The sequence below is a fragment of the Phaseolus vulgaris genome, chromosome 5 (assembly GCF_000499845.2).
Source record: "Phaseolus vulgaris cultivar G19833 chromosome 5, P. vulgaris v2.0, whole genome shotgun sequence".
NCBI lineage: Eukaryota > Viridiplantae > Streptophyta > Magnoliopsida > Fabales > Fabaceae > Phaseolus > Phaseolus vulgaris.
In genome coordinates this window covers 4,701,627-4,719,447 of record NC_023755.2, presented here as the reverse complement: position 1 = coordinate 4,719,447, position 17,821 = coordinate 4,701,627, and the positions used below count along the sequence as shown (strand labels likewise).

Here is a 17,821-nt window from a genome sequence, read left to right as displayed (position 1 = left end):
TCTAACTTCCCTTCACTTTCATGATTCTAGATACACAGAATCATAGATGGTAGTATTTTTGGTTAGTAGTTACACTTCAAAGGCTGAAAGCAGAAGGGGTGACAAAATGTTATTTTTGGATGGTTGAGACATACATAAAGTTGAAAACTTGGGTCCCCCTCATTGGCTTTTACTATGCCAAGTGGATCCCCTTCTGTGGATCAACTTTCCCAATCTTCTTTTCCTTTCTTTTCTTTTGGGCATCTTTAATATGAGACCCTTCCATCAAACTCAATTGACAATTGACTTTAAGGTATGCTTCAAATAGAGTTTGATATACACATCTCTTCTCTTCCAAAAGTAGTTATTATACAAAAGATAAACAAATTCAAAGAACTGCTAGACACTCTCCCATATGGTTAATCACTTTCTTTTTGCATGATTATATAGAATGAATTATGCATGAATATATAGAATGAGTAAAAGGTGACTAGAGGATGGTAATTACTGTAACAATGAAGTATGACAAGTAACACCAGCTGTGTATGTATGCTACTAGTACTACTCACCATAATACCAAATAATACACATCTGACCAATCCATAACAAAACTATTTAAAACCAAAATTATGATGATGCACCAAAACACAAATTATTCAAAATTATCAGCTGGAGGACGGTGGCTCATTCTTCGTATGGCTTAAGCAACATGGCCCCACTGGTGTGATCATGTTGCAGGCAGCAGACACAGGGATTGAATATTTGAATAATTATTTTTTGTGACACATTTTTTTCTGGGACTTGTGTTGGTGCCAAGTCAGCATCTGTCGTGGAAGGAGCAAAAAAAAAAGTACATGGGACTGTGAGGGAAGAAAAGGTGGTAAGGTGAGGTGAGGGGGTGCTTACTTCCCCTTTAGCTTTAAAGAGTTGTTAACCACCCTGGCATTTCCTATGCCTTTGTTTTCCTTTTGGACATTCCTTTCTGCTTTCTCAAAACTCTGCAACACACACCAGCATTCTTTGATCCACTTTGCATTCATTCATATTGGTCTTGTTCCACAAGCCACCATTCTGATTTTCATGATCAGAAGAGTTTAGCATATCATGGTGAGAATCTGAACAACAAAACTAGTTCTCTTTGTGCTGTTGATCACCTCTCAACTTTTCTGGTGTCAGATCATGTGTGTTAACACTTTTCATGCCCTTTTATGATTGGTTCAGGGAACGCCTGTGAACATCATCGTTGGATCACAGGTTTGGGTTGAGGATCCGGAGGTTGCATGGATTGATGGTGAGGTCACAGAAATCAATGGCAAAAATGTAACCATCATTGCCACAAATGGGAAAACTGTAAGCATTTATTGGAATATTCTAAGTGTTGTCATTGATTGGTGAAACACTTTGAAACTTGATTAGAATTGGTCCATATCATAGATGTTGATATAGAAGGCGTTTCAGAGATAGGTGCAGATGTTTGCTTTTTTACTAGGATGGCATGGCTACTTTGGATCCGAATGATGGAAATGGAATAACTTGTTTAAATAATCATACAAGATGATCCATCAACTGTAAATTTTATTCATTTTGTTCTGTAACTGGATTTTTCTTACTATGGTATTGTGTGAAGTGAAAACTTAATATTATGTTATGCGATAATAAAGTTGAAACTTGATCAGTTTTTGTTCTTAGCCTGGTAGTAGAGACAAGATAGGTAGAAAAAATAATAATACAAAACCAAGGTGAAATTTCAGCTCAAAAGCTGAGTCGCAATTTTCAACCTCATCACATCTCCAATTTTAGAATCCACAGGAATTTAAGTCGCAACACATTCTTGTGTAGAAAAAAAAATTATTCTTTTCCTATCACATTTTAAATAAGATTTCCAAATACAGCATAATAAAGAATTAACTAGTTGCTGAAATGAGGAACTTACAGTTTATATCAAATCAAGTGCTTATCATTAGATTAAAAGCTACACTTAATAGTCAGGTAACAACTTTATTTTACTTCTTTCGACAAGCTCAAGTACCATACTTTGACTGCATTCTTACCCAAAGCCACTACCCCTCCCCCAGAATATGTCACCATTCTCACAATTTTGATACTTGAAGTAAAACCATAAAGGAGAATATAAAGCTAAACATTTGCATTTACCTCAATTTCAGTTGGTGGCAGAAATTTCAAGCATATACCCCAAAGATACAGAAGCACCACCTGCAGGAGTTGATGACATGACCAAGCTAGCTTACCTTCATGAGCCAGGAGTCCTGCATAACCTTGCAACTCGTTTTTCTCTCAATGAGATATATGTGAGTCACAACCAGTCAACCAACTTGTCAATTGTCATTCTTAATATATTTGATAGATATAAGGAAAAGAGAGTAAAATCTGACAAAAATAAATGAAATAAACAGACATATACAGGGAATATCTTAATTGCAGTGAATCCTTTTCGAAGATTGCCACACTTGTATGACATCCATATGATGGAGCAGTACAAAGGAGCAGCATTTGGAGAGCTTAGTCCTCACCTTTTTGCTGTAGCTGACACATGTTACAGGTATATTTACATCAATGTAGAAATATATTTAGCACAAGTAGACTCAGAGATCAATTATAGAGTTGACTCAGTTAAATGCATCAGGGCAATGATAAATGAAAATGGAAGTCAATCCATTTTGGTAAGTGGAGAGAGTGGAGCTGGTAAAACTGAGACAACAAAAATGCTCATGAGGTACCTAGCATTCATGGGGGGTAGAGCTGCTACAGAAGGAAGAACTGTAGAGCAACAAGTTTTGGAGGTGAGTTTGAACTACTTACAAATCGTTTCTTAGAACCCAAATAAGGTATATCTAGTGACATTATCACTTCTGCAGTCCAATCCAGTGCTGGAAGCATTTGGAAACGCCAAAACGGTCAAAAACAACAATTCAAGGTAAATTGTATAGATATATTTTCTCAGGTCTAATTTTCTATAACAATTCCCATTTTAGTTTATCTTACAAAATTATATGAGTTTGTTGCAGTCGATTTGGTAAATTTGTTGAAATTCAATTCGACAAAAATGGGAAGATTTCAGGAGCTGCAATCCGAACATATCTCCTCGAAAGGTCACGAGTTTGCCAGGTCTCTGACCCAGAGAGAAACTATCATTGCTTTTACATGCTTTGTGCAGCACCACCAGAGGTGACTTCTCTATAATTATCCTGAAAATAATTCAGTAACATACCATTACCTCACTAAATCTAACACTTAAAAGTTTCTAAATAGGATGCCAACAAGTACAAGTTAGGGGATCCAAGGCAATTCCACTATCTTAATCAATCAAACTGTTATGAAGTGTCAAATGTAGATGATGCAAAAGAATACTTGGAGACCAGAAATGCAATGGACATTGTAGGCATTAACCAAGATGAGCAGGTATTGGATCAGTTCATAAGGGCACCACATTTTAATGAAATAGTGATTTGATTATATCCAAACAATTGGTCAAATAAAATTTCCCTTCACAGGATGCTATCTTCCGTGTGGTAGCTGCAATCCTCCATCTTGGAAACATTGACTTTGTCAAAGGGAAAGAAGTGGATTCTTCCAAATTGAAAGATGATAAATCACTCTTCCACCTCCAAACAGCTGCAGAGTTGTTCATGTACAAGCTTTGATCTTCCCATCAGAACTGTATAATTCATATGCTTCAACTTCCATGTCTCTTAACATGTTTATGTTCAGGTGTGATGCAAAATCACTAGAAGATTCACTTTGCAAGCGTGTCATTGTAACTCCTGATGGTAACATCACCAAACCTCTGGACCCTGATGCAGCTGCTTTGAGTCGAGATGCCTTGTCAAAGACTGTGTACTCCAAATTGTTTGATTGGTAAAAACAAACTCACTAATTCCACCACCATGTAACTAACCTTGTTCAGTACAGAACATTGAAAATCTAAAAACTATGATGTAAAGGAAACATACTTATTCTAAAATACATATAATGCAAAACTAAATCTTCTGTGAATAGAAGTGCTTTGCTTGTATAGCGTATTCTATGAGCATATTTTCAGTTGAGACAAGGAATGACAAATTCTAAACGCATTCTTCAAATCTGGCAGGATTGTGGACAAAATTAACAGTTCAATTGGTCAGGATTCCAATGCAGTAAGCATAATAGGAGTCCTTGACATTTATGGATTTGAAAGCTTCAAAATCAACAGGTAAATAGCATAATTATTACCAGCAGAAGAACTAGAGTTTCCACATCTCTATCTTGTAATCTCATTGTTCTCCATTTACAGTTTTGAGCAACTATGCATCAACCTAACGAATGAGAAGTTGCAACAACATTTTAATCAGGTGTGGTGATAACTTCTAAATACAACTTGAGCATCATTATTTGCTGCAATACATAATATAAAAATGCATCTGTTTCAACAGCATGTATTCAAGATGGAGCAAGAAGAGTACACAAAGGAGGAAATCGATTGGAGCTATGTAGAGTTTGTGGATAACCAGGATGTTCTTGATCTTCTTGAGAAGGTATTCTTCATCATCATCATTGCTTGTGGAAAGATTTTTTCTATCAGATAAACTTGTGAAACCCTTTGTATGCCTTTCATACAGAAACCAGGGGGAATAATCGCTCTTCTAGATGAAGCCTGGTATGTCCTTTTACTCAAAAAACTGTGAACATATTTACATGAAAAATAAAAGAACAGATGAGCATAGTTGCTTATTCTATGCCTGCGAAATAATTCCTCAGTATAGAAGAATAGGGTGGAGCAACTCACTCAGATGGATTTTATTTCCTTTCTATAAACAAAAAGCAAAAACTATTAAAACAGGTGAAATTTTAATTGTATTCTTCTGCTTCTGCAGCATGTTCCCAAAATCAACTCATGAGACTTTTGCACAAAAAATGTACCAGACATATAAATCCCACAAGCGCTTCAGCAAGCCAAAACTTGCTCGAACAGATTTCACAATTAACCATTATGCTGGAGATGTAAGTGAGAAAGTTCTAAATTTTTTCCTTGGCCATTCACCATGAATTAGAAATTAATCATCACACAACCCTTTTGATGCACAGGTCACATATCAAGCAGATCATTTTCTTGATAAAAACAAAGATTATGTTGTAGCAGAGCATCAAGCTCTTTTATGTGCTTCCAAGTGCCCATTTGTTGCTAATCTTTTCCCTCCTTTACCAGAGGAGACATCAAAGCAATCCAAATTCTCTTCCATTGGTTCACAGTTTAAGGTAACAGTTCAATTTCAACATTACTACTTCTCCCTACTTCTAGAAACAATCAATCCTTGAATTGCTTCTGGATCAAATCTTATTATGTAGCACCAACTGCAATCTCTCATGGAGACACTGAATACAACAGAACCCCATTACATACGATGTGTGAAACCAAATACAGTTTTGCAGCCTGGGATCTTTGAGAACTTTAACGTCTTGAACCAATTAAGATGTGGGGTATGTTTAACTTTTCAAATTGTCTCTGAAATACGTGATTATTCAGTGAATTTGAGAAAGTTTCCCAGCATAACATTCGCATAAAAAATGTTTCAGGGAGTACTTGAAGCAATAAGGATTAGTTGTGCTGGATATCCAACAAAAAGAACTTTTGAAGAGTTCCTTGATCGTTTTGGAATGCTAGCCCCCGATGTACTTGATGGGTACAAATTATTCTTGTCACTCCTATGGCATTCACACCTTAAAGGAATAGAAAATAGTGTTAAGAATTATGAATCAAAGATGAAATGCAATCATGTTCAGCTAAACTACTTAAAGCATCACTTAAATATAATACATAAGAATAATCTACTTTGCGCTTGCATCTTGCATCATAGAGAATCAATTCAGGATCACTTGAAAATAAATATCATAAATCTCTCTCTCATTTTCAAGTCCAATAAAATATATGTTAAGCTTCATACACCTATATGATAAATAATGCTTTCTTCTGTGCAGTTCTGATGAGAAAAAGGCCTCTATGGCCATCTGTGATAAGATGGGCTTAAAAGGCTATCAAGTAAGTCTAAAAATGTTACATGGAACCCAAAGGCATGATTGTCCATAAATTTTTTTGCAATTTATATGTTATAATCTGTAATGCCTTTCTACCCTAATGTTCCAATCAGATGGGAAAAACAAAGGTATTTCTCAGAGCAGGTCAGATGGCTGAAATTGATGCACGAAGAGCCGAAGTCTTAGCTAAAGCAGCTAAACTCATACAGAGACAAATCCGAACACATTTAACCAGAAAGGAGTTCATCACCCTAAGAAAGGCCACAATTCATATCCAGAAGATATGGAGAGGTGATCTTTCTTCACAATATTGCAATTTTAGACATGTCCTCCTTTTCCTTAACTGCATGATTGTTGGTACTGTCCTGGAAATAACAGGAGTTATTCTTTTGTTGGATTTCATTTTTTCAGCTAAACTTGCACGTGAACTCTTTGAGAATATGAGGAGGGAAGCAGCTTCTATCCGGATACAGAAACATGTGCGTGCACACAGAGCAAGAATGTATTATACATCATTACAAGAATCAGCTATAGTTCTTCAATCAGGCTTGAGAGCATTTGCAGCACGGAATGAATACAGGTACAGAAGAAGAACAAAGGCTTCAACGAAAATTCAGGTAAATACACCATTAAAAGGAATATATAAACACCAACATAGATAATGACATGCAAAACGGAAAAATTGGAATGCAAAATATGTTTTCTCAATGAAAAATTCATCTAGGTTTTCACAAGTAAAAACTAGAAGATAGTTCATATATAAATATGCATAATATGAAATTACATTGCTTCTCTTTATAATTTTAACTGTTCCATTTCGTTTCTCTTCACAGACACAATGGAGAAAAGTCCAAGCTCTTTCTGATTACAAACAGCAGAAGAGAGCAACTGTTTCACTTCAATGTCTTTGGAGAGCCAGAATTGCAAGGAAAGAGCTCCGAAAGCTTCGGATGGTGAGTTCTATTTTTATGTATCATTTTCATTATTTTAACATATCTACATGAAAAAAAATGTTACAAAAGTATAGGCATGGTAACAAGTTTTAGTTTCTGAGCAGGCTGCAAGAGAAACTGGTGCACTTAAGGAAGCAAAAGACAAGTTGGAGAAGCGTGTTGAGGAGCTTACATGGAGACTAGATATTGAAAAGCACATGAGGGTATAGATTCTCAACTAATTTCTCCTCGATATATGCAAAAAAAGATTTGAGTGAAATGGTAATGCCTATAAAATTGAGCAGTGTATTATCTTTCAAAATATGATTTTTTTTAACAGATTTTAGTCACTATTCAAGATAGTAGTGAGAAGAAAAACTTTTATTCATCCGTAAAACATTTTATCCACCCCATCTAATCTGGAGAAAATAATTGTAGATGGATCTTGAAGAAGCTAAAGGGCAAGAGATTGCAAAATTGCAAAATTCATTACAAGAAATGCAAGCTCAGCTAGATGAATCCCAGGCAGCAATTATACATGAGAGAGAAGCAGCAAAAATAGCAATTGAACAAGCACCACCAGTTATTAAAGAGGTACCTGTTGTGGACGATACAAAGCTAGAGTTACTGACAAATAAAAATGAGGAGCTGGAGGTAAATCTAAAACTTTGTCCTACTACATATTTGGAAAGTTTACTTTCAGCATTGAAATGGTCGAACAATCAAATTACATTAAGTAACAGTTCCAGTTTGTTATTAAGTTACAATAAAAGAAAAATGTTCATTTAGCAGTATTATCTGAAAATGGTCTTATAATAAACAAATTTGATGTACATGAAGAAACATTAAAATTTTCATCATAAAAGTATGAAATACTTCAAAATAACAAAAAAGGTTAAGGGTGGCATTTATTGACAAATAATGTTGTAAAGAGCAGGAGAAAAGAAAAGTGCACACACACACATATACATATATATATATAAATATACATATTATGACTGTCACACAAGCATCCAAACAGCTCAACACATAAAAATTATGCAGTTGACACTTAGTAAGATGAAAATACTTACATTGAAGTTCTGAAAATACAGACTGAAGTAGAAGAGCTTAATAAGAAGATTAAAGAGTTTGAAGAGAAGTTCTCAGAAATTGAAAACGAGAATCAATCAAGGGTGAAAGAGGCGGAAGAAGCACAGCTTAAAGCAACACAACTTCAGGAGACTATTGAAAGGTTATCAAGTAATATTAGCCACCCAATATCTCTTCCACTATAAACTGACATTGACTATCTATTCTTTATCACTTCAGATTAGAATTGAGTTTGTCAAACCTCGAGTCTGAGAACCAGGTTCTATGCCAGAAGGCTTTGGAAGAATCAAAAAATGAAGAACTCTTTGAAGAGATCAAAATGTAAGTTCTAATATATTATTCCCACCATTTTTATCATTTCTATGCTTTATGTATATTTAGCAGCTGGAAGCCTGGCTGCAGTTGAATGTAGCCAATAAAAAAAGTTTATGTGCATATATGAGGTCTCTTCTTTTAGAGTTAAATACCTTGATGGACACAACTCCCTTAGCCAAAGGTGGCACACAAATGATACACCAAAATATAGGAGACATGTTCATCTCATGTGTAAGACTAGATATTTGTAAGTGATTTCATAGCACGTGACACAATAGGTCCATCAAACCTGTGTAGGATAGACTCTCATTTCATATTAAGAAGTGAGTTTAAGCTTGACTTATCCTTATGAAAATGGTTTGGAAGGTGAGAATTGTCCCAATTATATTGTGTAAATTCATCTTATCTTTAATCGATGTGAGATTTTCAACAAAATTGATACATCCTTTCATTTTAGAAGTTTTTAATTCACTACATTTCTATGGTTACTTTGCATTTAGTACCTTCTGTAATAATGCAATAAGTAAACAGTTTTCAGTGCAGATTTATCGTATTTTCAAGTTTCAACAAATAAATTCAACTCCATAACACAGACCATAATAAATTTAGGAAGTAATAAAATTGTGAATGGATCATGTCCAAAGAGTGTGGCCTTTTAGTTTGAGTGACCTATTTGTCCAAAAATATATAGGCACTTCAGATTTATGGACCTCTTGCTTGTATACTTATTAACTTTTTTTAACTTATCAACGTGGGACTTATTGTCAAAATTTCTCTCTTTGACGATTAATTTATTCTGCTTATGTCTATAAATAATACATATCCATTTACAGTAATTAAGACGCGATTACTTTATTTCCTACTTTATTTAGTCAAAAACAGGAAAGCTAATACTGTACAATGAATAAGCAGATATTTATTCCTAATATATACAATGTATATCATGAAACAAATAATAACAGAATCCCTTATTGACGTCATTGTCCAAATAGAAGAAATATAGAAGCATAAAACAGAAAATGACATATATATTGTATTAAATGCTAAAATTTAGATGTTGTCCCCAGCCTCAAGGGTCAGATAGCAAATCTAGAATCAGAGAATGAATTCCTACGGAGCCAGGCAGCAGCAGCTGCTTTAGAGCATAAAGTCCATCCAGAGAAAATAGAACCAGACCATTTAGCAGCTGCTTTAGAGCAGAAAGTTCATCCAGAAAAAATGGAATCAGACCATGAAGTTGCTGTTGTAGAGAAGATAAAAGTTCAACCAAGAGTTATTGCAGATAATATGACTTCCCAAATCAAGGTACTACCTTAGCTTTTCCCTTAGAAATATTTCACCATTTAAAATTTATCTTTTATGATGTTGCAGAATCTGGATAATGGAAATCAGACAGAGGAAGAATGGCATGCAAGAAAAGTATTTTAAAATTTACCTCACTTCTTCTTTTAGAATTCCTGGTTGTGTAATCAACAACAGTGTGTTCATTTCAAATAATAAATTATGTTTACAGGAACCAAAAGCACCAGTCTTCTTGCTTACTAAACAAAGATCACTCACAGATAGACAGCAGGTATGTTTCAAAGGCAAGACAAAGTCAGGGAATGTTATGCAGTTTCACACTAACATGAATAATACTAACAGTTTGCATATCTCTTATAAACAGGAAAGTCATGATGCACTGCTGAAGTGTCTCGCTGAAGATAAGAGATTTGAGAAAAACAGACCTGCTGTTGCTTGTATTGTATATAAAGCACTTCTTCATTGGAGATCCCTTGAAGCAGACAAAACACATATTTTTGATAAAATTACACACACTATACGATCATCTATAGAGGTAATACTCTCCAAGAACTTTAGTATATTAACAAAGATTAAGGAATTTTAAATAAAAATCCTCATCTCAACCTGAATTTAATCACTCGTATTGTTGTGAGAAAGTAACTTGCATTTTATGTTCTGGCAGAATCAAGAAGGAATCCATGATCTAGCCTACTGGCTTTCAACTACTTCAACACTTCTGTTTTATCTGCAATGCACAATGAAGGCCAGCAATACAACTAAGGCAGTGTCACGTAATCGAAACTCCCCTGCCACTTTGTTTGGAAAAATGGCACAAGTAAGCTTTTCAAAAGTATGAGTTTTCATTGTATTAAACCATTGTTTAAAATATAATGGTGCATGATATGCAAATTCAGGGTTTGCGTTCATCTTCAATGGGCTTGGGGATTTCAAGTGGCTACAGTGGAATGGTTGAGAAGCCAAATGATCAGTCTAAAGTAGAAGCCAAATATCCAGCTATTCTGTTTAAGCAGCATTTAACTGCATATGTGGAGAAGATATATGGAATGATCCGTGATAGTCTAAAGAAAGAGATTAGCCCGTTCTTAAATTTGTGTATTCAGGTAAGGATCACAAGATCAAATCCAAATTACAACAGAAAATTATGTTTGCATAAGGTAAATCTTTCATTTCCACTGGCAGGCACCAAGATCCATAAGGACTAGATCAATAAGAGGATCATCCAGAAACATCCATTCAAATATTGTTGCAAAACAGCAAGCATTACATATGTACTGGAAAGGCATTGTGGACAAGTTAGATAGTACCTTGCGTATATTGTCTGATAACTTTGTAAGCATGAATTACTCACTTAATATTGCGTATGCTAGTTTGCAATTTTCAGAGAATAGATTTTCCAATATTATTCATCTTGTGACTTCAGGTGCCTCCCATCCTTGCAAGAAAGATATTTAGTCAAGTTTTCTCATTCATGAATATCCAGCTATTTAATAGGTGACCAGACTTTCCACAATTGCACAAAACATCTTGAAGTAGTGAATGTTTACTGAATTTAATGTAAATTCTCACGAAGTTTTTGAAAACTTTTGTCTGGCAGTTTGTTGCTTCGTCGTGAGTGTTGTTCCTTTAGCAATGGAGAATATTTGAAGGCAGGATTGCATGAGTTGGAACTATGGTGTCTTAAAGCAACAGACCAGGTAACTTTATATATTTGCCACAACCAAAGGAAAAAGTGCAAGAGTAGACACATTTTCTACATATTTTTATCTTTTGTATTTGGTTTATTTTGCAGTTTGCTGGTTCATCTTGGGATGAACTCAAACACATACGCCAAGCTGTGGGATTTCTGGTATACCTTCTTAGATCAAGATTAAAGAGAATGCACTCTTAACTCTTTCATTACCTTTTCCTCAATATTCAGTTTTTAAAATGCATTATTTATACAGGTTTTGCATCAAAAGACTCAAAAATCTTTGGAGGAAATCACAAGTGAGCTCTGCCCGGTAACGTAACTAACTCCTCTTTCAAAGAAACATCATGCTCAATGAGTATCTTACATAGTTTCTACCTTGAACCTATATGGATTAAACTAGTTTTTGTCTAACATGTAGAAATTAAGAATGGGCTTTTTCTTTAAATTTATCTAAATCACATATATAAAGTACTGGAAAAAGAGCCTAACTCTTGTTTTCTTGTTTATTTTTCCTATATCAGGTGTTAAGTATTCCACAAATATATCGTATTGGAACTATGTTCTGGGATGACAAGTATGGAGCACAGGGATTATCTCCAGAAGTAAGTCCTTCTCTCCTAAACCATGTTTATCTCTACTGCATTTTTTTTGTACAGTTTGTCCAACCTTTCAAATTCATTTGAAATATGATGAAAATTTTCTAACATTCAATTTGCTTCAAAATGCATTTACATCTTTAGAAGAAACAAAAAATATTGCTGAAACAAAGAAACTCTGAAACTAGAAGTCAAACTACCACTTTGAGTTAAAATATTACACTTAACAGATTTGCATCATAACAATACTTTAAAACAAATTGACAATAAACCTCCAATAATAAGATTCAAAACCGTAGAGAAATAGTAAACTTTACTGAGGTGGTCCATAAAATCTAGTTGCATTTGGCGGAATAATCAAAACTCAAAGCTGAATAAATCATATTTCTATATCGGAAATAGAACTAGCCTATTTATATCCTAACATCAAAACCATCAAATCAACTGAGTGACCCTTAAATTTCAACTGGAGCACATGAATTAATACAACAGAATACATTAAATTAATTAGTATCATAACTTACCACACATGATAACATGTTTCAATTTTTTCCCCCTTCTGACTTTTACAGGTCATTAGCAGAATGAGAGTGATTATGACAGAAGACTCAATAAGCATACATAATAGCTCATTCCTTCTAGAGGTGGATTCCAGGTAATTAACTATTAACATGCTTCTAGACCCATTTTGAATTCCCCCTCCCCAAAAGTCTCTCCATGGCCAATAGAAACACAATTTGCTGACAAGCTATATTGCACTGGTTCCTTTTACAAAACTCAGCATACCATTCTTGATGGAAGAGATGTTTCGGTCCATGAGTGACATCCGTCTATCAGACATGGATGTGGATCCACCACCAATACTCAGGCAAAGGTCTGACTTCCAATTCTTGTTGCAACAAATGGACAGTGACTCTCAGTGAGCTGGTCAAAGTTTGCTGCTGATATTAGTTATAGTTTCTGATTTGTATTGATTTAATTTGGGTTTGGTGTGGAGAGAGTAATTGAGTGGTGAGGTGAAGAATTGTAATTAGTTTATTTATTTATTCTAATTCTTTTCATTTGTTTTGGGGAAGATCCAAATTTTGTTTATTATTCTTGTAAGGCTTCTTGTCAAGGAAGGCCACAGTGAATTTTTGCCATTGTTGTATAATGTTACTTAAAAAAGTAATGAAAAATGAAGGGAAGTTTGGCTTTAGTTCAATTTAGCAAACTAAACAAAGATATTTATTAACAATTGACTCAGAGGATCATTTTTTAGATCTGAAGTTGTTCAATAGAAGAAACCTAATGGAAGGGTGAAATTCAAGAATGCTCTTATTTCAGAGTTCCCAATGAAAATGGTTCAGAAAGTATACGATACAACAAGAATTTTATACAATAGTACATTTAAAAGGAAGGTTAATATATTCTCCAATACTAAGTCTCCATATCATGGGAATATCTTTTTTCATTATTTTTCAGAAGCTCTCTTAGAAAGTGCCAAAAATGGACATTTATTTCTCTAAAATAAATAAAATCAAACACATGCACTAACTTATGCAGCAATTTGTATGGAGGGTTTGTCAGGAATTTATTTATCTGTACAAAAGAATTTAAACTAAGGGAAGCCAATCTGATATCCTAAACTAAATGCAGTTTTTATGCATGTTTTGATTGGAGGTCCTTTTATACATCCCATTCTTCATTTGTGTAGGAAAGACACTTTAATTGGGGTCACTGTTAGCCTTGCAATCACCATAATCCGATTTTGTGGAGTTGAGTGAAACCCTAAATCAGAATCTATGAATTTGCTGTGTCTCAGAATAATGAACTTCAGATTTCACCACCTCATTGAAGAAATTTAAGTGACAAAGAAAACACATATGAGCATGAAGGCAAGAGTGAATAATCAGATAAATAAAATGAAGGGGTTGGAAAAAAAATTTGGACCATTTCTCGATTTGTGCGTGTCATCCTTGCGCAGGGGCCATGCTAATCTTCTCTGTATCGTTCCAATTTTATCAGATGTCCCCGAAGGGACAAGCAGGGGTTGAAACTAAAGAATTATAAACACTTAGCTAAACCACTATTTAATCAATGTGGGACTTGTACTCGTGCCTACATCTAAGTTTACACCCCTGATTTGGTGAGTGAATAGTGAAAATTTCACTGGGTGGAATGCGGTGAAGAAGATGCAACTCACTGGTAAAAGAAGGAATTCTAAAAGTTGGTGAAAGCAAAAATAACTTTTCAAATTTTTAATAAAATTTATCATTACAATAACAATTTAAAACTTATTGTGAAATGTTCCGAAAGTTAAAAGTTTAATGTTAATTTTTCAGAATGAGTTCATTAAATGTTCTCCCTCATGATCTTCCTCTCCTTTATGTATTCTAAATTTTAATTCCTATTTTTCTTCTTTATTCGATGGATATTTTTGGTTTAGAATCAAAGTTGTCAAAGTTTTTCTTTATGGCTGGTTTTATGATTAATGGTCTCACTGTTGTAAGAATGACATTATGACTTTTGTAACACAAATGAGAATATTTTACAATAAATTAGAAAATACAATTGCTGGTTAATATTATTTTTAATAGAAATATTAAGTTTTAATATAAAGAGTGGGAATTCATTTACTCAATGAGTAAAGAAAATTAATTATTCTTAATCTCCACTTTTTATCTTATTTACATTAACATGTACATTAATAATCTCTCATACATATTAAAATGTATCTATAATTTTATCTACTCTTTATTAATAATATATTGTTAAAACAGTTATCTTTTTTCTAGTCATTAGTATATAATAGTTGTTAAAATAATAAACATAATCTATAATATAATAATAAAAAATAAATGAAATTATTATACTCAATTGTGACTTCTTTCACGTAAAAAAAAAATTATTACTCGCATAACACATAAAATATCTCAGTTATCACAATTTTGAATCTCTATTTAAACTAAGTATTATTTACTTTACTCTTTTTTTTATAAAAGATGAGCTAAATAACAAAATAATGTGTTATTTCAACGCTCCATATTAAGTGAAAAAAAATATTTTCTAAAAATAATTAATTATTAAAATAAAAATTGACATTAATTTATAACTTATTTAAGTAATATATAATGGATATTTCCTGATTTTGTGTATATGTTTCATATTCATATTTACACTTAATTACAATAATTATCTTATGTAGCATAAGAGAATAAATTCACAAGAGATGTTATTGGGACCTATGACCCATTCATGATTTATTAATATAAAAGAAAATGAAATTTTGAGATTTGAGTATAATTCTATGAATATCATCAGCAAAATGATGATTCTTATAGTAAAAGATTTATTAATCAAGTAGTCCTGCACTAGTACTCTTTCTAATAATATTTATTATGAAAAATAATATAGTATACATTTTAAAATTGTTTCTCTGACTACAAATATTTTCTATACCACTTTAGATAATACTTAAACTCCTATTGAGATTAATTAAGAACCTAATTATTTTCTTATTAACTTCATCCTAACATTCACAAACAAGTTTGATAATAAAAAATAAAAGTAATCCACACTCAAATAGTGAATATGCAATAAAATACAAAATTGTTGAAGATCAAAGTTACAAAGCTAATAATTAAACTATTTTGTGTTTATGATGCTATTTTTAGTTATACCAAATATACAAATATATTCCAATATTTTTACATTTAATATAATTAAATAAGTCACAGAGGTTCCACGTATTTTCCATAGCAGAAGCTCTAATATCAGTGAAGACTTTACCACAGAATGAAACTGAATACTTTGAGAGATGATGTTGTGAGAAAACTTAGATATGCATGTCAGAACTGGGGCTTCTTCCAAGTTCAAAATCATGGAATTCCAACTCATGTTTTCAATGAGATGATCAAAACACAAGATATAATATATATAAAACGAATTACAAATATAAGCCCGTCTAGCTCAGTTGGTAGAGCGCAAGGCTCTTAACCTTGTGGTCGTGGGTTCGAGCCCCACGGTGGGCGAAATTTTGTTTTTATTTTTGCATTTTCCTTAGCACCTGTGCTGCAGGTGGGTTTATTCATGCATAAAATAACATTCATTCATCTCCAATTAATAATTTTGGTTTGATACTTGTTTGATCTCTTGTATAATCCTTACAATTTAATCTCTACATTAAAAACTACGCATCTTAATACAATATTTTTACTTGTTTCTGTTCTTACTAAAGGGTTAACAATATATTTTTTTATTTCAGCATAATTTTTCATTGAATCTCTCAAATTTTCAAATCAAAACAATTAAATATTCATTCAACTTATTCATTTTCACTTTAGCATATAAATGAAATTTTTGTGTAAAAAACAAGTCAAAAAAAATACACAAGAAAGAGGTGTTGAGTGTTGATGACAACATATCTTATAATCTATTTAACCACCAACTCAACAATGTAGATTTATATGCAAATTTCTTTTTGCGTTTGAGATTATCAAACCAAGTAACTATGTCTCACAAGGGTACTTACAATACATCACTCGAAAACAAAATGTAAATATAAAATATGACCATTGAAACAATATAGGTTATGTTAATAATACATTTTTAATATTTTTTTATTGCAACATATTTATTCTGTACCGGTCGGACATTGGATAACCGAGTCAAATGATATTTACAATATAACAAATACGTAATAAAGAAGTAGTTGTAACTGGCATTGAATGAGTCAAAGACATACTTCGAGATACACTCCCATGACATCAGGAATCCTCTACACACGTCTTGGTGAACTGATTACCTACCACTACACACGTCTTGGTGGAAGAACAGCGTCGGCAGGCAGATGAAATGACTCAGTTGAAGGAGCAGAACAAAAGGCTGCTTCAACGACTCGAAGAGTACGAATGGGAAGAACACTCCCACACACCAATACCAACACCACAAACTCATCAATCCAAGACAAAACCACCAACTCTCCAAACCCATGGGACACATCACACTTCCTTTACACACTCAACCCACATGAGCATTAAACATATCGCTCTCGACAAGGAAGAAAATCCAAAAGGCCACCCTTTCACGGACGACATTATTGCTACACCTCTTCCTGATAAGTGGAAAGGTTTAACAATGAACCTCTACGATGGTTATACTAATTCGAACGAGCATCTGAACATTTTCATAACACAAATGACTTTGTACACCATAGATCAGACGGTGTGGTGCAAAGTTTTTCCCACCTCTCTGAGGGAGGGACCACTAGGATGGTTTACCAAACTCCCTCCAAACTCTGTGACTAGTTTCAAGGTCCAAGAAACAAAGTTTACCACCCAGTATGCCACGAGCAGGCCCCACCGTACTTCATCCATGTCTCTCCTCAACGTAAAACAAGAAAAAGGAGAATCCTTGCGAGACTTTATAGATAGATTCAACAAGGTTTGTATAGGGATCAGGAACTTGAATCCAGAGATAGCAATGCATCACTTAGTCTCGATCATACTACCAAGTCGGTTCACTGAAAGCCTAATAAAACGGCCACCATACGACATGGATGAACTAAGAACGAGAGCCACCAAATTCATGCAGATAGAAAAACACGTTGATTATCACAGGAAAACCCAGGCAGAAGCTTCTGAAAAAGAAAGGGAGAAAAATAAAGGCATCCGTCCCCCTATGATGGGGACCGACCGATACCGTCCGAACTGAGGTTCTCGTTTCCACAACTACACCCTTCTGACGGTACCTAGAGGAAAAGTTATGGACGAAGCCTTACAAGTCGAACTTATCCCGACACTCAAACAAGCGCAAACACCACACAATGTTGATACGACCAAACGTTGTCAATATCACCGCAATTATGGCCACACGACCTAAGGCTGCCAAGCATTAAAAGA

At 33.9% G+C, this 17,821-nt stretch overlaps 1 protein-coding gene and 2 non-coding genes across 3 annotated transcripts; 2 read left to right on the top strand and 1 right to left on the bottom strand.

Annotated features, from left to right (window-relative positions):
- The first annotated feature begins 775 nt into the window (after nucleotides 1-775).
- LOC137834949 (myosin-12) lies at nucleotides 776-13,137 on the top strand. Its single transcript, XM_068643209.1, has 40 exons — nucleotides 776-1,086; nucleotides 1,201-1,329; nucleotides 2,145-2,288; nucleotides 2,394-2,539; nucleotides 2,624-2,780; nucleotides 2,856-2,914; nucleotides 3,006-3,165; nucleotides 3,250-3,399; nucleotides 3,492-3,628; nucleotides 3,709-3,855; nucleotides 4,088-4,189; nucleotides 4,271-4,328; nucleotides 4,410-4,511; nucleotides 4,596-4,633; nucleotides 4,851-4,977; nucleotides 5,062-5,232; nucleotides 5,323-5,454; nucleotides 5,551-5,657; nucleotides 5,953-6,013; nucleotides 6,123-6,300; nucleotides 6,421-6,626; nucleotides 6,843-6,962; nucleotides 7,067-7,165; nucleotides 7,380-7,595; nucleotides 8,036-8,175; nucleotides 8,253-8,354; nucleotides 9,416-9,653; nucleotides 9,720-9,767; nucleotides 9,862-9,921; nucleotides 10,015-10,185; nucleotides 10,315-10,467; nucleotides 10,547-10,753; nucleotides 10,833-10,982; nucleotides 11,074-11,144; nucleotides 11,248-11,347; nucleotides 11,443-11,499; nucleotides 11,597-11,653; nucleotides 11,865-11,945; nucleotides 12,512-12,594; nucleotides 12,721-13,137. Exons 1-40 carry the CDS (start codon nucleotides 1,084-1,086, stop codon nucleotides 12,860-12,862), a joined length of 4,809 nt encoding a protein of 1,602 aa, XP_068499310.1. The 5' UTR covers nucleotides 776-1,083; the 3' UTR covers nucleotides 12,863-13,137.
- Nucleotides 13,138-13,859: 722 nt separating this feature from the next.
- LOC137836252 (U6 spliceosomal RNA) lies at nucleotides 13,860-13,962 on the bottom strand. The gene has a single exon (XR_011085231.1). It is a non-coding gene; the product is annotated as a U6 spliceosomal RNA (small nuclear RNA).
- Nucleotides 13,963-15,879: 1,917 nt separating this feature from the next.
- TRNAK-CUU (transfer RNA lysine (anticodon CUU)) lies at nucleotides 15,880-15,952 on the top strand. Its single transcript has one exon. It is a non-coding gene; the product is annotated as a tRNA-Lys (tRNA).
- Nucleotides 15,953-17,821: the final 1,869 nt, after the last annotated feature.

Excerpts from the sequence above, each read along its gene's own strand:
- LOC137834949 (XM_068643209.1), top strand. Across the intron at positions 11,348-11,442 it reads GTCTTAAAGCAACAGACCAG|TTTGCTGGTTCATCTTGGGA; the intron begins GTAACTTTATAT and ends TTTATTTTGCAG. Across the intron at positions 12,595-12,720 it reads CTTCTAGAGGTGGATTCCAG|CATACCATTCTTGATGGAAG; the intron begins GTAATTAACTAT and ends TACAAAACTCAG.